At 42.2% G+C, this 24,026-nt stretch overlaps 1 protein-coding gene across 1 annotated transcript in view; it reads left to right on the top strand.

Moving 5' to 3' along the window:
- The window catches only part of LOC126163059 (intraflagellar transport protein 81 homolog), a 104,229-nt gene that overhangs the window by 64,179 nt on the left and 16,024 nt on the right, over positions 1–24,026 (top strand). Inside the window, exon 9 of the mRNA XM_049919959.1 lies at positions 9,955–10,144. Coding sequence (XP_049775916.1) covers positions 9,955–10,144 — 190 coding nt within the window. The remainder of the gene's footprint in view (positions 1–9,954; positions 10,145–24,026) is intronic.

Raw genomic sequence — 24,026 nt, 5'->3', positions numbered from 1 at the left:
CACTGTAGAGATGTCAGACAAGGCAAGGGTGGCTAGGTGGTATGGATGGGACTTCTTGGTATGGAATGGGTTTCACTCATCGAAGTGGAAGTGTTTTTGGTGGTTGGTAGGTTTGATGCAGACAGAGGTACAGATGTAGCGATCCTTGAGGTGGAAGTCAATGTTGAGGAAGGTGGCTTGTTGGATTGAGGAGGACCAGGTGAAACAAATGGGAGAGAAGGTGTTGAGGTTCTGTAGGGATGTAGATAGGGTGTCCTCACCCTTGGTTGAGGTCAAGAAGTTGTCCTCAGTGAATCTGAGCCAGTTGAGAGATTTGTGATTCTGGGTGGTTAGGAACAATTCCTCTAGATGACTCATGGATAGGTTGGCATATGCTGGAGCGATGCAGGTGCCCAGTGCTGTACCATGGATTTGTTTGTGCTTTGTTCAAAGCATGCAGCTTTACTGGATGATTAAATGATGATGGCATCCTCTTGGGTAAAATATTACGGAGGTAAAATAGTCCCCCATTCGGATCTCCGGGCGGGGACTACTCAAGAGGACGTCGTTATCAGGCGAAAGAAAACTGGCGTTCTAAGGATCGGAAGGTGATCCCTTAATCGGACATGTAGGTTAGAAAATTTAAAAAGGGAAATGGGTAGGTGAAAGTTAGATATAGTGGGAATTGGTGAAGTTCGGTGGCAGGAGGAACAAGGCTTTTGGTCAGGTGAATACGGGGTTGTAAATACAAAATCAAATAGGGGTAATGCAGGAGTAGGTTTAATAATGAATAAAAAAATAGGAGTACGGGTAAGCTACTACAAACAGCATAGTGAACGCATTATTGTGGCCAAGATAGACACGAAGCCCACGCCTACTACAGTAGTACAAGTTTATATGCCAACTAGCTCTGCAGATGATGAAGAAATTGATGAAATGTATGATGAGATAAAAGAAATTATTCAGGTAGTGAAGGGAGACGAAAATTTAATAGTCATGGGTGACTGGAATTCAACAGTAGGAAAAGGAAGAGAAGGAAACGTAGTAGGTGAATATGGATTAGGGCTAAGAAATGAAAGAGGAAGCCGCCTGGTAGAATTTTGCACAGAGCATAACTTAATCATAGCTAACATGGACCTGGATAAACTGAAAGAACCAGAGATTGTACAGTTTCAGGGAGAGCATAAGGGAACAATTGACTGGAATGGGAGAAAGAAATAAAGTAGAAGAAGAATGGGTTGCTTTGAGGGATGAAATAGTGAAGGCAGCAGAGGATCAAGTAGGTAAAAAGACGAGGGCTAGTAGAAATCCTTGGGTAACAGAAGAGATACTGAATTTAATTGATGAAAGGAGAAAATACAAAAATGCAGTAAATGAAGCAGGCAAAAAGGAATACAAATGACTCAAAAATAAGATTGGCAGGAAGTGCAAAATGGCTAAGTAGAGATGACTAGAGGACAAATGTAAGGATGTAGAGGGTTATCTCACTAGGGGTAAGATAGATACTGCCTACAGGAAAATTAAGAAGACCTTTGTAGAAGAAAGAACCACTTGCATGAATATCAAGAGCTCAGATGGAAACCCAGTTCTAAGCAAAGAAGGGAAAGTAGAAAGGTGGAAGGAAAATATAGAGGGTCTATACAAGGGTGATGTTCTTGAGGACAATATTATGGAAATGGAAGAGGATGTAGATGAAGATGAAATGGGAGATAAGATGCTGCGTGAAGAGTTTGACAGAGCACTGAAAGATTTAAGTCGAAACATGGCCTCGGGAGTAGACAACATTCCATTAGAACTACTGACAGCCTTGGGAGAGCCAGTCCTGAAAAAACTCTACCACAGCAAGATGTATGAGACAGGCGAAATTCCCTCAGACTTCAAGAAGAATATAATAATCCCAATCCCAAAGAAAGCAGGTGCTGACAGATGTGAAAATTACCGAACAATCAGTTTAATAAGTCACAGCTGCAAAATACTAACGCGAATTCTTTACAGACGAATGGAAAACCTGGTAGAAGCCGACCTCGGGGAAGATCGGTTTTCATTCCATAGAAATGTTGGAACACGTGAGGCAATACTGACCCTATGACTTATCTTAGAAGAAAGATTCAGGAAAGGCAAACCTACGTTTCTAGCATTTGTAGACTTAGAGAATGCTTTCGACAACGTTGACTGGAATACTCTCTTTCAAATTCTGAAGGTGGCATGGGTAAAATACAGGGAGCAAAAGGCTATTTACAATTTGTACAGAAAGCAGATCGCAGTTGTAGGAGTCGAGGGACATGAAAGGGAAGCAGTGGTTGGGAAGGGAGTGATACAGGGTTGTAGCCTCTCCCCGATGCTATTCAATCTGTATATTGAGCAAGCAGTAAAGGAAACAAAAGAAAAATTCGGAGTAGGCATTAAAATCCATGGAGAAGAAATAAAAACTTTGAGGTTCGCCGATGACATTGTAATTCTGTCGGAGATAGCAAAGGACTTGGAAGAGCAGTTGAATGGAATGTACAGTGTCTTGAAAGGAGGGTATAAGATGAACATCAACAAAAACAAAATGAGGCTAATGGAATGTAGTCGAATTAAGTCAGGTGATGCTATGGGAATTAGATTAGGAAATGAGACACTTAAAGTAGTAAAGGAGTTTTGCTATTTGGGGAGCAAAATAACTGATGATTGTCGAAGTAGAGAGGATATGAAATGTAGGCTGGCAATGGCAAGGAAAGCGTTTCTGAAGAAGAGAAATTTGTTAACATCGAGTATTGATTTAAGTGTCAGGAAGTCGTTTCTGAAAGTATTTGGATGGAGTGTAGCCATGTATGGAAGTGAAACATGGACGATAAATGGCTTGGACAAGAAGAGAATAGAAGCTTTCGAAATGTGGTGCTACAGAAGGATGCTGAAGATTAGATGGGTAGATCACATAAATAATGAGGAGGTATTGAATAGGATTGGGGAGAAGGGAAGTTTGTGGCACAAGTTGACTAGAAGAAGGGATCGGTTAATAGGACATGTTCTGAGGCATCAAGGGATCACCAATTTAGTATTGGAGGGCAGCGCGGAGGGTAAAAATCGTAGGGGGAGACCAAGAGATGAATACACTACGCAGATTCAGAAGGATTTAGGTTGTAGTAGGTACTGGGAAATGAAGAAGCTTGCACAGGATAGAGTAGCATGGAGAGCTGCATCAAACCAGTCTCAGGACTGAAGACCACAACAACAACAACATGTTCAACTGTGAAGTAATTGTGGGTGAGGATATAGTTGGTCGTGGTGGTCAGGGAGGAGGTAGCAGGTATGGAGTCAGTCAAGCCTTGGGAAAATGAGTGTTTAATGGTGGCAAGGCCATGGGCATTGGGGATATTTGTGTCGAGGGAGGTGGCATCGATAGTGATGAGCAGGGTGCCAGGTGGTAAACAAACAGGAACTGTGGAGAGTCATAGGAGGAAATGATTGGTGTCCTCTATATAGGAGATAGGTTGTGGGTAATAGGCTGAAGGTGTTGGTTCATGGGAGCAGAGGTTCTCCCTGTTATGGGGACTAGTGCCGAGTTTATAGGTGGACTTATCTGTCAGCTGGCAGACTCCCTGTACCAGGTATTCCTTACTGCTTGTATAATCACAGTGGTGAAGACTTTGTTGGCAGGTAGGATCATAAGGTCAGGGTCAGTTAGGTGGTGGATTGTGGTTCTTTCTCCATGTGTAAGGTAGATTTCAGTGTTGAAGGATTTGGGGAATAGTCAGTCATGCTGGGCTTGTTAAAGATCTTCTCTCCTTCTCCCAATCCCAACAGTGGAAACACTTCCTCTCCACCAAACCTATCAGTCATGCTCAATCCAAAATCAGTGTTGAATCCTGCCTGACTTGATTACTCCTCCATCCAACTGTGATCCACCCCCCTTGCCCCCGAATCACCCTGTGTTAACTTTCAAGCTATCCTAATAATCTTGAGCCTTATCTCATGATCACTCCCCAAATTCCACAACATGGAAAGTAGCATTGCAGAAAGAACAGCAATAAACCAAATCCACCATTTAAAAACTGACTCTGATCTTATAATTCTGCCACCAAAGACTGCATTACTATGGTTATAAACCACAGGAATTACCTGGCAGATGTACTCCACCAGCTTTCAACACATCCACCTACAGACTCCACCACAGTGCCTCCATTCCAGAAATTGCGAGATCTCCAGTCCCTCGTCAAATCCTAAGGTCCATCCCAGAACCTCTCCCCTTTGTGTGTGTGTGTGTGTGTGTGTGTGTGTGTGTGTGTGTCTGTGTCTCTCTCTCTCTCTCTCTCTCTCTCTCTCTCTCTGTCTGTCTGTCCCTCCTTCCACCCCTCCCTCTCCCTCCCCCTGCCATCTCCCTCTCCCTCCCCCCTCCCCCTCCCTCCCCCTCTCCCCCTCCCACCCCCCTCTCCCCCCTGCCCCTCTGCCCCCCCCCCCCTCCTCACCCCCACAGCCTTCCAATCCCACACTCCTATCTTCTATTCTACATGCTAACTAAAGGCTGTAAACCCAACCACCAAGCTTGCTCCATTGTGGCTGGTTATTGTGACCTCACAGAGAGAATGTGGATCTCATGGACCAACACCATCAGCTCTTACGTGTTACCTACCCTCCTATGTAAAAGATACCAATCATTTCTTCCTACGACTCTCCAGAATTCCTGTTCCTTTACCACCCAGCACCCTGCTTTTCACTATCAATGACACATCCTCCCTCTACACTAACAACCCCAATGCCCTGGACCTTGCCACTATTGAACACTGCCTTTCTCAATGCGACTTATTCCAAACCTACTACCTCCTTCCTGGTCACCATGACCAACTATATCCTCATTCACAGTTACTGCTCCTTTGAAGGTATCACCTACAAACAAATCCATGGTGCAACAATTGGCATCCTCACGGGGCCATACTATGCCAGCTTATTCATGGGCCATCTAGAGGAATCCTTCGTAACCACCAACAATCTGAAATCTCTCAACAGGTTCAGATCCACTGGTGACATCTTTGTGATTTGGAACAAGGGGGATGACACCCTGTTCACATCCTTCCATGACCTGATTACCTTCCTCAGTGTTGGTCTCTCATCTCGAGGATGTCTAGAAATGTTTGTCTGTTCACATCACACCTGTCAACCCTCAACAATACCTCCACTTCAATAATGGCCACCCGTTCGATACCAAGAAGTCCCTTTCATACAGCTTTGCCATCCAAGGTCATTGCATCTGTAGTGAAGAGCAGTCCCTCTCCAAATATGCCAGGGGTGTCATGGCGACCTTCACAGACATAAAATACGCTCCCAGTCTTGTCCAGAAATAGATCTCCTATGCTTTGTCTCTGTAGTCACGTACCATCTCCCACATACCCACACAAAGAGCTCTCCTTTCATGACTCAGTACCACCCTGGACTGAAGCAAGTGAATCACATTCTCCGCCAGGATTTTGACTACCTCTCATTGTGCCCTGAAATGAACAGTTTCCTTCCCTTCTCATCCCTCTCACACTGGTATTCTGCTGCTCACCGAACTTACGCAATATCCTTGTCTGACGCTCTCAACTCCTTGGCTCATGGCTCATATCCCTGCAATACACGTAGATGCAATACCTAACCCTTTTATTTGTTTATTTATTTTTTTAGTCATCAGTCTTCTGACTGGTTTGACGCTGCCCGCCACAAATTCCTGTCCTCTCCTGTCCTATGCCAACTTCTTCATCTCAGAGTGCCACTTGCAACCTACATTCTCAATTATTTGCTACATGTATTCCAATTTCTGTCTTCCTATGCAGTTTTTGCCTCTACAACTCCCTCTAGTACCTAGAAAGTCATTCCCTGATGTCTTAACAGATTTCCTATCATCCTGTCCCTTCTCTATGTCAGTGTTATCCTTTCCGATTCTGTGCAGAACCTCCTCTTTTCTTACTTTATCAGTCCATTTAATTTTCATCATTCATCTGAAACACCACATCTCAAATGCTTCGATTCTGTTCGGCATTGGTTTTCCCATAGTCTGTGTTTCACTAGCTTACAATGCTGTGATCCAAACATAAATTCTCAGAAATTTTTCCCTTAAATCAAGGCCTATGTTCGATACTAGTAGGCTTCTCTTGGTCAAGAATGCCCTTTTTGCTAGAGCCAGTCTGTTTTTGATGTCCTCCTTGCCCCGTCTTAGGTTAGTTTTCTGCCTAGTTAGTAGAACTCCTTAACTTCATCTACTTGTTGACCATCAATTCTGATGTTAAGTTTCTCACTGTTCTCATTTCTGCTACTTCTCATTACTTTCATCTTTCTTTGATTTACTATCAGTTCATATTCTATACTCATTAGATTGTTCTTTTCGTTCAGCAGATAATGCAATTCTTCTTCACTTTCACTCAGGATAGCAGTGTCGTAAGTGAATCATATCATTGAGATCCTTTTCCCTTCAGTTTTAATTCCACTCCTGAGCCTTTCTTTTATTTCCATCATTGCTGCTTTGATGTACATATTGAACTGTAGGGGTGAAAGACTACATCCCTGTCTTACACGATTTTTAATCCGAGCACTTCATTCTTGGTTGCCTACTTTTATTTTTCTCTCTTGGCTCTTGTACCTGTTGTATATTACCCATCTCTCCTTGTAGCTTACCCCTATTTTCCTCAGAATTTTGAACATCTTGCACCATTTTACATTGTTGAATGCGTTTTCCAGGTCAACGAATCATGTGAATGTGTCCTGATTTTTCTTTAGTCTTGCTTCCATTATCAACCGCAATGTCAGAATTGCCTCTCTGGGGCCTTTACCTTTCCTAAAGCCAAACTGATTGCATCTAACATGATCTCAATTTTTTTTCACATTCTTCTCTAGATTATTCTCGTCAGCAACTTGGATGTATGAGCTATTAAGCTGATCGTGCAATACTTCTCACACTTGTCATCTCTTGAAGTCTTTGAAATTGTGTGTATGATATTTTCCAAAAGTCAGATGGTATGTGCCAGGCTCATACATGCTACGCATCAGTGTGAATAGTCATTTTGTTGCCACTTCCCCCAATCATTTTAGAGATTCTGATGGAATGTTATCTATCCCTTCTGCCTCATTTGATCTTAAATCCTCCAAAGCTCCCTTAATTTCTGATTCTAACATTAGATCCCGTACCTCTTGTAAATTGACTCCTGTTTCTTCTTCTATTACATCTTCCCCCTCTTAGAGGCCTTCAATGTACTCTTTCCACCTATCTGCTCTCTCCTCTGCATTTAACAATAGAATTCTGGTTGCACTCTTAATGTTACTAGCCTTGCTTTTAATTTCATCGTAGGTTGTTTTGACTTTCCTATATGCTGAATCAGTCCTCCTGACAGTCATATCTTTTTCGATTTCTTCACATTTTTTATGCAGCCATTTCATCTTACTTTCCGTGCACTTCCTATTTGTTTCATTCCTTAGTGACTTGTATTTCTGTGTTCCTGAATTTCTCTGAACATTTTCGTACTTTCTTCTTTCATTGATCAACCAAATTATTTCTTCTGTTACCCATGGTTTCTCTGCTGTTACCTTGTTTGTACTTATATTTTTCTTTGCAACTTCTGTGATTGCTCTTTTTAAAGATGTCCATTCCTCTTCAACTGTACTGCCTTATTGCTGTACATATAGCCTTAGCGAACTTCAAGCATATCTAGTCATTCCTTAGTACTTTCATATCCCACTTCTTTGTGTATTGAGTCTTCCTGACTAATCTCTTAAACTTCAGCCTATTCTTCATCAGTGCTACAGTGTGATCTGAGTCTATTTCTGCTCCTGAGTTTGCTTTACAATCCAGTATCTGATTTCTGAATCTCTGCCTGACCGTGATGTAATCTAACTACAATCTTTCTGTAACACCTGGACTTTTCCAAGTATACATCCCCCTCTTGTGATTCTTGAACAGAGTATTTACTATTATGATCTGAAAGTTATTACAGAACTCAATTAGTCTTTTTCCTCTCACATTCCTTGTCCCAAGCCCATATTCTCCTGTAATCTTAATTGTACTCCTTCCCCTACAACTGCATTCCAGTCCCCCATGACTATTAGATTTTCATCTGCTTTATGTACTTTGTTAATCTTTCAATATTGTTGTGTACTTCCTCTCTTCATCTTCAGCATGCGACGTTGGCATGTATACCTGAACTATCATTGTCGGTGCTGGTTTGCTGTGGATTCTGATAAGAACAACCTTATCATTGAACTGTTCACAGCAACCCACTCTCTGCCCTACCTTTCTATTCACAACAAATCCTACTCCTGTTATACCATTTTCTGCTGCTGTTGATATTACCTGTACTCATTTGACCAGAAATCCTTGTCTTCTTTCCATTTCACTTCACTGACTCCTACTACATTTAGATTGAGTCTTGGTATTTCCCTTTTCAGATTTTCTAGCTTCCCTACCACATTCAAGTTCTGACATTCCATGCTCTGACTCATAGAATGTTATACTTTCGTTGGTTGTTCAATCTCTTTCTCATGGTCACCCCCCCCCCCCCACCCCCACCCCCTTTGCAGTTCTCTTCTGGAGATCCGAATGGGGGACTATTCCGGAATCTTTTGCCAATGGAGAGATCATCATGACACTTTCTCACTTACAGGCCACATGTCCTGTGGATACACATTGTGCCTTTAATGCAGTGGTTTCCATTGCCTTCTGCATCCTCATGCCGTTGATCATAGTTGTTTCTTCCATCTGTAGGGGCAATTTCCCACCCCAAGAACAAGAGAGTGCCCTGAACCTCTGTCTGCTCCTCCACCCACTTTGACAAGGCCATTGGCAGAATGAGGGTGGTTTCTTATGCCATACGTCTTCGGCCACCAGTGCTGATTATTAATCAAAATTTAAGCGGTGGTGGCTTTTGAACCTGGAACCGAGGATGTTGTGATTACTAATCAAAGGCACAACCCCTAGACCACAGGTGCACCCATCCCATACATCCTCAAATTACACCTGCTCCAGTCGTGTCACAGGTATCTCCTACCCTGTCAAAGGCAAGGCCACCTGTGAAAAGGGCCATCTGACTCACCACCAGCTTTCTACGTGGGCATGACAGGTAACAATCTGCCTGTCCGCATGAATGACCATCGCCAGACTATCGCCAAGAGATGGCTGGATCACCCAGTTATGAACATGCTGCCTGTCATCCTGTGCTTCTCTTCAGTGACTGCTTCATGGCCCATGTCATCTGGATTCCACCTTTTGACACAAGCTTTTCTCAGTCGGATGGGTGGGAACTCTGTTTACAAAATGTCCTTCTTTCCCATAACCCCCTGGCCTGAAGCTTTCCTAGTTCTCATCTCCCACCTGTCTGTTCCCTTCTCTGATCCCGCTCCATTACTACAAATGTGTTCTATTGCACCAAGATGTCTGAAACTCCCTTCTCCTTCTCCACTTCTCCTTTCTCTCTCTGCTATGCCCCTCCCCCAGCACAGCCTCTCGATGCAGCATCTTACATCTCTACCCTGTCCTCACCAAGTTCCCGCAAGCTCCACCAGCATCCTCACCCACCGGTACCCTGCTTTCCTTGCCCAACCCCACATCATGCGCCTGTGTATCCCCACCACCCACCCTAGCGGATTGCTGTTGCTGTCGGATGTAGTTGCAGTTGGGCTGTAGTGCCCTTGACATTGCCAGTGTGTGTGTGTGTGTGTGTGTGTGTGTGTGTGTGTGTGTGTGTGTGCGCCTGTGCATGTGCGTGCGTGTGTGCATGCGTGTACTGCAGAAGGAGTACTTTGAAAGATTTAATACTTTAGCAGTTTTTTCCACTGTGCCTGTCTGTGACTTGGTGCTTCACTTATATGCTGATTATCAATCTGTCCTTTCCATATAGTTGTTATCCCATCCTGGACTTTCCATTGTTTGAAATATATGTTTTAGGTTTATATAACTTTCATATTGAGTCCATAAATTGGTAACTAATCAACTCTGTTGTTATAATGAAGTCTGCTGTTACCATTTTTACGTAGTCTGTTCGGGAAGCTCAGCATGGTGTATTGGGATTCCGTGCTACTGAAGAAAGATTGGAAGAAGTCTCTAGTGAGAAAGCAGATGTTGATCAAGAGAAAGGAAAGACATTAGAAGAAATGTCATCTGTTGTTGTGCAATTAACACAACGTATAGCAAGTAGAAAAGCTCTGTTGGCACCAATAATAAAGGGTAATCTTTTCAGTGATTAGATGCCTTTTGGCTAAACTCATTTTGTGCACCACATAGTTCAATATTACATTTGCTGTGGTACAGTTTTTAAAAGCACTGTCACTGATTTAATCTATGCAATGTTGTTTTACATTACTAAGGCACTTGACTGAGCTATGCTTTGCACTATTTTGCTTGTTAATAACCTTTGATTCGTGTGAACTACATTTTTTGGCACAAAAATTGGTGCACTAATAAGCATATACGTGCTTAAGACAGTCATTTGCAGGCAAATCATAAGGGGAAAAGCTATATGGTTGTCATAATGATCATTTTAGATGTATTGGAAAAGTAATGCAAATTTACTTACACAGAAAATTATTTTCACATAATCCAAGTTCTGTGTCTTATATTGTGTGAACTAGTGCATCTTCACAAAAAAAAAGTTAAAGAATTCCCAGTGATATGAGTAATTGTAAATGTTATTTAGGTACAATTTATAGGCAGATACAGTTGCCTCTGAAGGCAACAATCTCTTGTAATGACTTTTGGCGAGAGAAAGAGATAACATGTGGCAAAACTTTAGCTATAAAGTGGGTACAGTAGTATCTGGATTTGTGGCACTCCAAAGAATCCTTGTTTTGGCCAACCAGTGGCTATGTATGTGGAATGAGACCACATGGAAACCTGTCTTGGTGAACTTCTTCTGGCGTCTTTGTAAAAGCTTAGGCAGACATATTCAAGTCTTCTGCTGAATTAGTGCGCTATTTTCTTCAAGACTGATTGTGACAATTTGTCCATTGGCTGCAGTGAAAGAATGCATCATGCTTCCTCTACACTCTTCTGCATACACTCTTTTGTTAGGTAGGTCAGTGTACTGTGAAGCTGACCTTTCTCCTGTGGGAACTTATCTGACTTGTTTTCATTCTGGATCAACCTCCTCCTCCCCCCCCCCCCTCCCCTTAATATTTGTTAGGTATTATAATTATCTCTCAATTTATCTTTGTGCAATTGATTAATGGTGTGCTTCTGGGTCTTCAGCTCCAATTTAGATTCCATTTTGTGCACACCATTAATCGATTGCACAAAGATAAATTGAGAGATAATTATAATACCTAACAACTATTAAAGTAAATTTGTTTAACAGGAGAACATCTGCATGTAGCAACAACATAATTAGTATATTACAGCACCAAGTAAGAGTATATTATCAAGAGCTGATCCATTTGAGTAGCATCAGATTCACCCACTGCATGATACCAGTTGATTAGCTTTGTGTATACCTTAAGATTCATGCTCTGCTCACCTTTGGTACTGCTGATACATAATGAATTGGATGTGTATGTGCCAACCTTCAAATGGCCTCACCATGAAAGTCACCGATACTTAAGCTCAACATATCATTGTGCAATTGAAGAGAGAAGCAGTATGGGCCTTCATTAAATTTACAGATTTTAAGCTACAATCACTGTTGCCAAATGAACAGGTCCTTGTGGAGACATTAAGTCCTCCCTGTTGCCTATATTCAGCTAATTATAACATGGTTGAGACTAGCATTATCTTCATGTTTGATTATATTGTGTTGATTTTAACTTGTGAAAAAAGAAAAAAATGATGAAGCGTGCAAGTGCCATAACAGTAGTTTACTGTCGTTATAAGAAACAGAAATTAAATGCAATGTCCATGGATGAATGTCCACACAAGTAAGTGCAAACAGATATATCGCTATGAGAAGTTGTCTGAGATGACCATGGATGAATGTCCACAAAAATAAGTACAGACAGAAGTGTGTCTCTGAGAGGTTGCCTGGGATGTGCCAACATGATGAAATCCATGAGTCATCATAGGCGGCAGAGTGGAAGGGTGCTGAGGGTGATCGACTGTAAGATCCGACCTGGCATTCGTAGTATGTCCTCGACAACAACAGGCCTCAAGTATGTTGGGTGTTGTCTCAGGCGATGGCTTGATAGTGATAACTGCCAGTGGGATGAAGGTATTTCCTGCATGTTGAGTGTCGGTGGTTGTCGGAGGCGATAGGTTGACAATGACAGCTGCCGGTTGGCCAACAGTACTCCCTCGCCAATTGGGCATCCTTGTGCCTTGTAGTCTTGGGTCCAGCAGAGATGAATAAGGGTAAGATTCGATACATCATAGCAGTTTCGATGTCTGTACACTTACACCATCCAGTTGAAAGTACTTCTAGAATTTGGAATGACATACATAAATAATGTTTCTTGTTATTTATGTGGCTCAAATACATTGACACACAAGCTCTTTTTAGAGGCAATGTGTGAAAAAATACGGAGATTAAGAAGAATCGCTTAAGTTTGATTATTTAAGTAGGAAAGAAATTAGGTGAATTGTAGGGAGACCACTTCACCACCACAGTTAATTAAAAAAATGTTCATTGCAACACAGATGCTTGTAAAAGTGATGAATTAAGAAAGTGGCATTATCATGAGGATTCACTCCAAATTCAATTTCTAGCTAAGGCAAAAACAGTAACCATTCTAAGGTGAAAAATTACAGTTCAAATGGAAGGTAAACAGTTTTAATTTGTGGTGGATAAGAAGGAAGTGTGCAGGTTTTGATGTAGTCAGTAAAAAAACATTTGCAAGACTGTTCTAAATTCTGAGCTGAATCTGTGATTAGGGAGATAAAGAAACAGAATACAGTGAAAAGTGAAAAGAAGAAAAAAAAAAAAAAAAAAAAAAAAACCAATTACTTCAACTAGAAATACAAGATAAAGAAAGTAACACCAGATGCAATGTACTTTTAAAAACTTTTAAGTCTCTAAATTATTGAGTGGTACTTTAAATTGCAAAAGAAATTATTTTGTAATAGATATAAACAGCGTTAATGTTGCTTGAATGGTTCTCAGGCCCGTTCTCATGTAGACATGAGGCAACTTCTCGTCGTCTTTATCTGCAGCCTTGCAGGGAGCACTTTCATCTGCAGCCTTGCAGGGAGCTAAAGTGGTGCGTCAATTTGTAGGACAGCTTGCTAGAAAATCTCAGGTCCTGGGTGAGGGAAGAGCTTTGATGTGACTACATCTACGTGATTACTCTGCTATTCACAATAAAGTGTGTGGCAGAGGGTTCAATGAACCACTTTCAAGCTGTCTTTCTACCGTTCCACTCTCGAACGGCACACGGGAAAAATGAGCACTTAAATTTTTCTGTGCGAGCCCTGATTTCTCTTATTTTATTGTGACGATAATTTCTCCCTATGTAGGTGGGTGCCAACAGAATGTTTTCACAATCGGAGACCGAGCAAGGTGGCGCAGTGGTTAGACACGGGACTCGCATTTGGGAGGACGACAGTTCAATCCCGCGTCCAGCCATCCTGATTTAGGTTTTCCGTGATTTCCCTAAATCGCTCCAGGCAAATGCCAAGATGGTTCCTTTCAAAGGGCATGGCCGACTTCCTTCCCCGTCCTTCCCTAATCGGATGAGACCGATGACCGCGCTGTCTGGTCTCCTTCCCCAAAACCAACCAACCAACCACAATCGGAGGAGGAAATTGGTGATTGAAATTTCATGAGCAGATCCTGTCACAACGAAAAATGCCTTTGTTTTAATGATTGCTTCTCTAATTCACGTATCATGTCTGTGACACTATCTCCCCTATTTCGTGCTAATACAAAATGAGCTGCCCTTCTTTGTACTTTTTCAATGTCATCCATCAGTCCCACCTGATGCAGATCCCACACCACACAGCAATAGGGCGGACAAGTGTGGTGTAAGCAGTCTCTTTAGTAGACCTGTTGCACCTTCTAAGTGTTCTGCCAATGAATCGCAGTCTTTGGTTTGCTCTACCCACAATATTATCTATGCGATTGTTCCAGTTTAGGTTATTTGTAATTGTAATCCCTAAGTATTTAGTTGAATTTACAGCCTTCAGATTTGAGTGACATATCGCGTGATTGAAATGTAGCTGATTTCTTTTAGTGCTCATGCTTCACACTTATCCTTATTCAGGGTCAATTGCTACTTTTCACACCATACAGATATCTTATCTAAATCATTTTGCAAGTCATTTTGATCATCTGATGACTTTACGAGGTGGTAAATGACAGCATCATCTGCAAACAATCTAAGACAGCTACTCAGATTGTCTCCTATGTTGTTAATATAGATCAGGAATAATAGAGGGCCTATAACAATTCCTTGGGGAACGCCGGATATTACTTCTGTTTTACTCGATGACTTTCCGTCTATTACTACGAACTGTGACCTTTGTGACAGGAAATCATGAATCCAGTCGCTCAACTGAGGCGATATTCTGTAGGCTCGCAGTTTGGTTAGAAGACACTTGTGAGGAACAGTGTCGAAAGCCTTCTGGAAATCTAAAAATATGGAATCAATTTGACATCCCCCATCGATAGCACTTATTACTTCATGTTTATAAAGAGCTAGTTCTGTTTCAAAAGAACTATATTTTTGAAACCGTGCTATGCATCAATAAATCATTTTCTTCGAGGTGCTTCATAATGTTCGAATACAGTATATGTTCCAAAACCCTACTGCAAATCGACGTTAGTGATATAGGCCTGTAATTCAGCGGATTACTCCTACTTCTGTTTTTGGGTATTGGTGTGGCTTGAGCAATTTTCCAGTCTTTAGGTACAGATCTTTCTGTGAGCGAGTGGTTGTTTATAATTGCTAAATATGGAGCTATTTTATCAGCATCCTCTGAGAGGAACCTGACTGGTATACAATCTGGATTGAGGCCTTGCCTTTATTAAATGATTTAAGCTGCTTCGTTACTCCAAGGATATCTACTTCTATGTTTCTCATCTTGGCAGTTGTTCTTGATTGGAATTCAGGAATATTTACTTCGTCTTCTTTTGTGAAGGAGTTTTGGAAAACCGTGTTTAATAACTCTGCTTCAGTGGCACTGTCATCTGTGACTTCACCATTGTTATCGTGCAGTGAAGGTATTGATTGTGTCTTGCCACTGGTGTGCTTTATGTATGACCAGAATTTCATTGGGTTTTCTGCCAGATTTTGAGACAGAATTTCGTTGTGGAAATTATTAAAAGCATCTCACATTGAAGTACGCGTCATATTTCGAACTTCTGCAAAACTTTGCCAATCTTGGGAATTTTGTGTTCTTTTGAATTTGGCATGCTTTTTTCGTTGCTTCTGCAACAACGATCTGACCCGTTTTGTGTACCATGGGGGATCAGTACCATCACTTATTAATTTATGTGGTATATATCTCTCAATTGCTGTCGATACTATCTCTTTGAAGACATTCCATAACTTTTCTACACTTACATGCTCAGATCGGAAGGAGTGAAGACTGTCTCTTAAAAAGGCGTTAAGAGCATTTTTATCAGCTTTTTTAACTAGATATACTTTGCGTTACTTTTTGATGGTTGCAGGTGTTATGGTATTCAGCCTAGCAGCAACTGCCTTGCGGTCGCTAATCCCTGTATTCATCACAATACTCACTATTTGTCCAGGATTATTTGTTGCTAAATGATCAAGTATGTTTCCGCAATCATTTATGCTTCGAGTTGGCTACTGAACTAATTGTTCAAAATAATTTTCTGAGAAAGCACTCAGTACAATTTCGGATGACGTTTTATGCCTGCCGCCAGCTTTAAACATATAATTTTTCCAGCATATCGAGGGTAGATTAAAGTCACCACCGACTATAATTGTATGAGTGGGGTATTTATTTGAAATGAGACTTATGTTTTCTTTGAACTGTTCAGCAACTATATCTTTTGAGTCGGGGCACAGGTAAAATGATCCAATTAATAGTTTAGTCCGATTGTCAGGTATAACCTCTACCCTTGCTATTTCACACGTACTATCTACTTCAATTTTGCTACAAGGCAAACTACCTCTGACAGCAATAAATACTCCACCACCAACTGTATTTAATCTATCCTTTCTGAACACTGTTATATTGTTTGAAAAAATTTCGTCTGAACTTATTTCTGGCTCTAGCCAGCTCTCTGTACCTACAACTATTTGATCTTCAGTGCTTTCTATTAGGGCTTGGAGCTCTGGTTCTTTCCCAACACAGCTACGACAGTTTACAACTACAATACCAATCGTTTCTACAACTACGTTACTGTGTTTTACCTGCCCACTTTTAGATGGACATCCCTTCTGTGGTTCCCTGAGGCCCTTAACCTAAAAAGCCACCCAGTCCCTTCCACACAGCACCTGCTACCCGTGTAGCCGTCTCGTGTGTGTAGTGGACTCCTGACCTATTAAGCGGAGCCCGGAAACCCATCAACCAATGGCGCAAGTCAAGGAATCTGCAGCCTACACGGCCACAGAACCACCTGAGCCTCTGATTCAGACCCTCCACTCAGCTCTGCACCAAAAGATCACAGTCAGTTCTATCGACGATGCTGCAGATGGTGAGCTCCGCCTTAATCTCGGAAGCAAGACTGGCAGTCTTAACCATTTCTGCTAACCGCCCGAAACCAGACAGAATCTGCTCCGATCCAAAGTGACACACGTCCTTGGTACCGACATGAGCCACCACCTGCAGTTGGCTGCACCCTGTACTCTTCATGGCATCGGGAAGCACTCTTTCCACATCCGGAATGACTCCCCCCAGAATGCACAGAGTGCACACTGGCTTCCTTCCCCTCCATGGCAGCCATGTTCATAAGGGGCCCCATTACGCACCTAATATTGAAGCTCCCAACTACCAGCAAACCCACCCTCTGTGAATGCCCAGTCCTTGTAGGCCTAGAAGCATCCTGGGAACAGGGTGGATAACTGCATCTGGCTCAGAGACATTGTCAGCCACAGATAACGCCCGAAACCCGTTCATCAAACGAACTGAGGAGACCCTACGATTGGCCTCTTGGAAAGTTTGTGCTGCCTGCCAGACTTTGGAATGATCTCCCACTCGACCAGGGATGAGGGGTCAACCTCAGTGCAGGCAGTGCCTGGGGGGGGGGGGGGGGGGGGGGACCAATTGGAGGACATGCGGGACGTGCTCGAAGTCCCTCGCATCCCTGCATTCGATCCCCCACAGTGACACCCCTTGGCAGCAGCCCCAAGCTGTGTGATGAAAGCCAAAGCAGCCTGGAGCTGTGAGCGAAGGGTCGCCAACTCAGCTCGCATCTGTACACAGCAATCACAGTTCCTATCCATTACTGCAGTTGCTCCTTCTTGAAGCTCGTAAAAATATGTAACACATGAATGGTATACTCGCCTTATTAGTAGCAGGAACAAGCGATGCTGCTCTCGCTGACGGTCTAACCGACACTGCTACCCATTCATAACAGACAACAAATGAAGATGCTCAATCTATGCTCTCAAGCTCCCGGGATATGTTATAGTTTGTGCTCTATGAGAGAGAGTGTTAAGAAGGTATCAGTTGCAGAGAAGAGAATCTAGTGAGAATACACTAATAGGAGCTGAAAGCGAGGCACCAACATTTTGAACACATACTTTAGGGTTGTTGCTGGTCTTCTGGCAGCACACAGAGTACAATTAGCAGTTCGTTGCTATATCAGGTTCCCTTCCTGCGGGCATCTGTGCTTACCATATAAACTGGCTTGCCAGAGCTACTTCCAGCAATTACGCCTGATGATTATAAGCATCTTCCTCATTGAAATATTGTGCAGTTTACACAATATTTTACATTACCTCTCAGACCTATCCAAGCAATTATAATGTCAGGAAAGCATAACATAGGATGGCTTGAAATTTGATGAGCTATAGAAATATATGTCATAGGATGGGTAAATAAAGTTAGATTGTAATGTGCATACTTTCTCAGTTTTGGTTTTCATAAAGTTCACTGGTGAAAAAGCTCTGAGTTTTTATCAGTGAAATATACTGCAAAGGACAATAAATATGAAATTGTTGGAAAGGGGGGTGGTTCAGCACGATTTTCGATTATTATAACAAATGGAGTAAAGAACTTGCATCAAATTTTGTGTGAATAATGGAATCAAGTGCTCTAAAACACTTGAAATGTTGACAGTGGCATACCGTGAATCTGCTCTAAGTAAAAAAAAATGTTTACAAGTGGTACAAGCTCTTCCAAGATGACTGAGAAGATGCCAATGATGAACCTCGCTCTGGACACCCCAGCACATAAACAACAGATGATAACATGAAAGCTGTGAAGAAAATTGTTTTGGAAAATCATCGAATTACCATAAGAGAAGTTGCCGAGGATGTTGGCAAATCGGTCAGCTCATGTTAGACAATTTTTTTGGATGTTTTGGGCATGAAATGTGTGTCAGCGAAATTCATTCCAAAACTTCTCAATTCTGATCAGAAGATCCGTCACCTGAGTGTCGCTCAAGAGCTCTTGAATGATGTCATTCATGATCCTGATTTGCTCAAAAGGGCTATAACTGGTGACAAAACATGGGTTTATGGTTATGACGTTGAAACCAAAGCCCAGTCGTACCAATGGAAGCATCTTGGAGAGCCAAGAATGTAAAAAGCATGCCCAATTCAATCAAATGTCAAAGCTTGGCTCACTGTTTTTTTCGATTACTTTGGTGTAGTACATCATGAATTTTTGCCTCAAGGTCATACAGTCAATAAAGAGTATTACCTTGATGTTGTGCACCGTTTTTGAGAAGCAATATGCAAAAAACGCCTGGAATTGTGGAAAAGTGCTTCATGACTTTTACATCACAGCAATGCACCTGCTCATTCATCGCTGCTTGTGAGAGATTTTTTGGCCAAAAACAACATGAAAATCATGCCTCTGCCACCATATTCACCGTATTTGGCCCCCTGCAACTTTTTCCTGTTCCCAAAACTGAAGAGACCTATGAAAGGATAAAGATTTTCAGTGACAGAGGAAATAAAAATTGCGTTGCTGGAAGTACTCGAGGCTGTACCAAATGTGCTTACGAGAAATGATTCGAGGATTGAAGAAGCATTGACACAAGTGAATTGCATCTGAGTGGTATTACATTGAAGGAGACAATGTGAATATTTATGAATAAATAAATATTTTTTCATAAATTTATAAAGTCGCCTTACTTATTGAACACACCTTGTGTATCTGACATTTCTACAACACAGTCTAGAAAATTTGGGTATGTGGCTCACTGTATAATGCACAGAACCTTCAAAACAACTGAAGAAATCTTAACTTCTTATCTTGACATCGTAAGCCTGTACTTTTGTAAGCAGAGGTTACAATCTAAATCAAATAAAACAAAAGTTTCCAGAATGAGATTTTCACTCTGCAGCGGAGTGTGCACTGATATGAAACTTCTTGGCAGATTAAAACTGTGTGTCGGACCGAGACTCTAACTCGGGACCTTTGGAAACATCCCCCAGGCTGTGGCTCAGTCATGTCTCTGCAATATCTTTTCTTTTAGGAATGCTAGTTCTGTAAGGTTCACAGAAGAGCTTCTGTGAAGTTTGGAATGGAGGAGACGAGGTGCTGGTAGAATTGAAGCTTTGAGGATGGGTTGTGAGTCGTGCTTGGGTAGCTCAGTCGGTAGAGCACTTGCCTATGAAAGGCAAAGGTCCCAAGTTTGAGTCTTGGTCTGGCACACAGTTTTAATCTGCCAGGAAGTTTCAAAACAGAAGTAGCATTTTTTCATCTGTCCAATAGATTGGCAGACAGAGCCTTGATGTCTATTTTAAGGGAGACATGCTATACATCTAGAATACCTTGGGACCACATTAGATGGGACATTTTCTTTTAAGGAGCACTTGACATGAACATCCGCTAAGCTCAAAAGCAGAATCAACATTCTCCACAAGCTCTGTGACACTGATTGTGGAGACAGAGTAGTGTGCATCTGTCTGGGGCAGTAGTCCATAAGTGTAAAAGATAGATATACCACATAACAAATGCATGTGCATAGTTAGTGAGTCAATTTTATCTACTCCTAGATAATGGTTAACCTTCCTAGATGTTGACCTCCACCTCAAAGATGGCTACATCAGTACCTCTGTCCATATCGAACCTACTAATCATCAGCAAACCCTCTAATTTCACAGCTGCCACCCATTCCATACCAAGAAGTCCCTTCCATACAGCCTAGCCACCTGTGGTTGTTGCATCTGCATTGACGAGCAATCCCTCTCGGTATATAATTATCATCCTAGCCTTGTACAAAAACAAATCTCCTGTGCCTTATCTTTCCAGTCTCCCACCACCACCCAAATTTCCACCGTTCGGCCACAAAGAAGTGTTCCCCTCGTAATTCAGTACCACCCAGGATGGAGCAACTGAATTACATTCTTCGCCAGGGATTTGACTACCTCTCATCATGCCCTGAAATGAGAAATGTCCTCCCCAATATCCTTCCCACCCCTCCCATAGTGGTATTCTGCTGTCTACCAAACTTATAGTCGCCCATCCCTACAAAACCCCGGCTTCCAACCACTAACATCATGGCTCATACACCTTTAATAGACCTAGGTGCAAGACCTAACCCATACATACTTCCTTTGCCACCTTTTCCATCCCAGTCACAAACATCACCTATCCTATCAAAGGCAGGGCTACCTGTGAAACCAGTCGTGTGATCTACAAGCTAAGCTGCAACCACTGTGCTGCATTCTATCTGGGAATGACAGCCAACAAGCTGCCTATCCACATGAATGGCCACCGACAAACTGTGGCCAAGAAACGAGTAGACCACTCTGTTGCTGAGCAAGCTGCCAAACATGACATCTTTCATTTCAGTGACTGCTTCACAGCCAGTGCCATATGGATTCTTCCCACCAACACCAGCTTTTCTAAATTGTGTTAGTGGAAACTTTCCCATAACCCTGCTAGTCTCAACCTTCATTAGTCACTGTCCTCATCCATCCAGCCCCTTCCCTGTTCCCATTCTAGCACTACACAGCCCTCATTCCACCTTCGCACCCAGCCTTTTTCCTTCTCTCCTTTTCCGTTCCCCCCCACCCCAACTCTCGCCTGCCCTCCGTCTAACCTCCCAACTACACATAGTTGCCCTACCCTCTCTCCACCTTGTCCTTGTGCACTCCCCAGCAAAACTGCACTGTCTGCCACCGCTACCCTACTATCCCTCCCCCTCCCCGACCCAGCCTCCTCCTTACCCCTCATGCAGTCGCCACTCCCATCAGGCACTGGTGCTGCTGCTCACAGTGTGGCATCAGTTGCCTGAGACTGCAGTCATGTGTGTGTGTGTGTGGGGGGGGGGGGGGGGTCTGTTTTTGACGAAGGCCTTACTGGCCAGAAGTTTTATTTGTGACAGTCTTTTTGTTGTGCGTATCTGTGACTCAGCATCTCCGTTATATGGTGACTGGCAACTTTCCTTTTCATAAGGAGTCATTTCTATCTTGAGTCATTTCTCACCTCCTGATACTACACAGAAGAGTGCTCTATTATATGAATACTAGAAAATGGTTGAAAACCTGGAACCTCCAGTACTGAACGACATATTCCCTGTGGAGTGGAAAAGATTAAGATCAAGACATCCCACCCACATCACAGCTGGGATTCTTACTGAAAATGAATTCATTCCCATCTATGAACGGAAACACTGTAGGCAACAAAAATGTCCACTCCAGTATCTGAAATTGGTTACATTCAGGATAAACCTCTGGAATTGTCCAGCCATGGACAGTTTGGACTACTGTGGACAGCATCCAGAAGGACCATTTTTTTTATTTACACATCAAGTTCTGTAGAACCAAATTGAGGAGCAAAAAATCTCCAAGGTCATGGAACGTGTCAGTACATGAAATTACAACATGGTTTGCCATCCTGCAGGCCCGGGTTCGATTCCTGGCTTGGTCGGGGATTTTCTCTGCTCAGGCCCTGGGTTTTGTATTGTCTTCATCATCATTTCATCCCCACGCGGTGCGCAGGTCGCCCAATATGGCGTTGAATGTAATAAGACCTGCACTGAGGCGGCCGGACCTGCCCCGTAAGGGCCCTCTTTTCCAATGACGCCAAACGCACATTTCCATTTTTTCCCTGTAGAATATCACCTGCTTTACCCATGACTGAGCCTATGTGATCTTATTTCATATCCCTACAAATTGTTACACCCAGGTATTTGTATGAGACAGCAAATTCCAACTGTGACTCATTGGCATTATAGTCATAGGATACTACATTTTTCATAAGTGCTTACAAGGATCCTGTTGAAGATTATCTGACAGTGACGAGTGGTGTGATAAAGTATATAAAAGATCTTGATCGTCAGATATAGCTATTGGCATTTGGTTTATATTGTGCTGAAGAGGTGCGTTGAAATATTGACATGTAGAAGTTACTTAAGTAATCTTTATATCTTTTACATGAGGGGGGATTAAAAAAAAAACAACTAATACATTTGTCCCACTGGTGCTTCCAGTGTTCGAAACATTTTTTTGTAGTCATGTATAGAAATGGCTGACAGCTCCTCCCTCGTTTTTTCCTTGACTTCTTTAATGTTGTCAAATTGGTGTCCTTTCTGCCCCTTTTTGTGCATGGGAATAAGAAAAAGTAGCACAGAGCCAGAGCAAATGAGTAAGGTGCGTGGGCATCGAAACGAGGCAATTTTTAGCCAAAAACTGTTTTAACAGAGATGGCTGTGAGTGCAGCTGAGTTGTCGTGGTCGAAGAACCAGTCTCCTGTCTGCCACAAATCAGGTCGTCTTTGATGAACACTGAACTCCAAAATAACCCTGTAATCTCTGACAGTTGATCAGTTGTGTGTTGATAGTTGGTAAGCACAAGCTCTCGCATATTTTCAATATTTTCATCAATTTGGGCAGTTGATGGATGTCCAGAATGAGATTTGCCGCCAGTCGACATGTTGCCCTTTTTAAATCGAGCAGACCAATTATACACTTCAGTTTTTCCCACTGTGTCATCTTGATAAGCTGTTTTCAACATTAAAACAGTTTCAGCAGCATTTTTATTGAGTAGAAAATAAAATTTCAGTGCTGCGCATTGCTTACTTAAACTTGCCATCATAAAAACTGAAACAAGGACAAAACAGTGCTAGAAAAAACATTCACTGCAGACGAACAGAACAAGCCAGGTCGACAACACAGGCAGCACTGAACTGGCAATGAGTTTCACTATACACACCGAGCAGCAGAAATGCGTACTGCACAAGCTTCACCCACAGCAATGTTATTACAGTTTTTTTGGGCTCCCCATTGTATGTGTGTTCCCCTGTATATATTTTTTATCTATACAGTTGCATTATATATTTTTTTCATTTATATATTTTTAGCTATTGATGTGATTCAAGAACTCTTAATGAATGCCATATGATAAATAAATGTTTGTAAGTTATTGGATCAGACTGTATTTTTGATTATATATAGTGTGAAATGTGCTCTCCTCTCAGTGAGAGAAGTTATAACCACTCAGAATTGTCCCCTTACTGAAAAGGCAGTACTGAAACAATGGAAAACATCAACAGATGGTTAAAGTCAAATGGATTATTATTGAATTTTGATAAGACACTCCACATACAATTCAGTACTTCTCACAGAACTCCACAAGGTATAAAAATATGCTTCCAAAATGATGAAATAATACGAGGGCCGTTCAGAAAGTAACCTCCGGTTGATTTAAAAAAATACACCAAGTTAAATAAAAATATTTTAATATATACATCTTACAACTATATCTTTGCACTATTTTTCTACATAGTCTCCATAGCGATTGAGGCACTTATCGTATCTCTTCACAAGCTTTGAAATTCCTTCTGCATAAAAATCACCCGCTTGTGCCTGGAGCCAGCCTGTGACCGCATCTTTAAGGTCTTCGTCGTCATCAAACCGCTGTAACCCGAGCCATTTCTTCAAATGCATGAAGAGGTGATAATCACTTGGCGCCAGGTCTGGGCTGTAAGGTGGATGGTTGATAACGTCCCACTTGAAGGACTCAAGAAGGGCCGTTGTTCTGCGAGCAGAGTGAGGACGGGCGTTATCGTGCAAAAAAACTATACCGGAAGTCAG

The sequence above is a fragment of the Schistocerca cancellata genome, chromosome 2 (genome assembly GCF_023864275.1).
Source record: "Schistocerca cancellata isolate TAMUIC-IGC-003103 chromosome 2, iqSchCanc2.1, whole genome shotgun sequence".
NCBI lineage: Eukaryota > Metazoa > Arthropoda > Insecta > Orthoptera > Acrididae > Schistocerca > Schistocerca cancellata.
The sequence above is the reverse complement of the archived record's forward strand: the minus strand, read 5'-3'. Positions and strand labels throughout refer to the sequence as shown.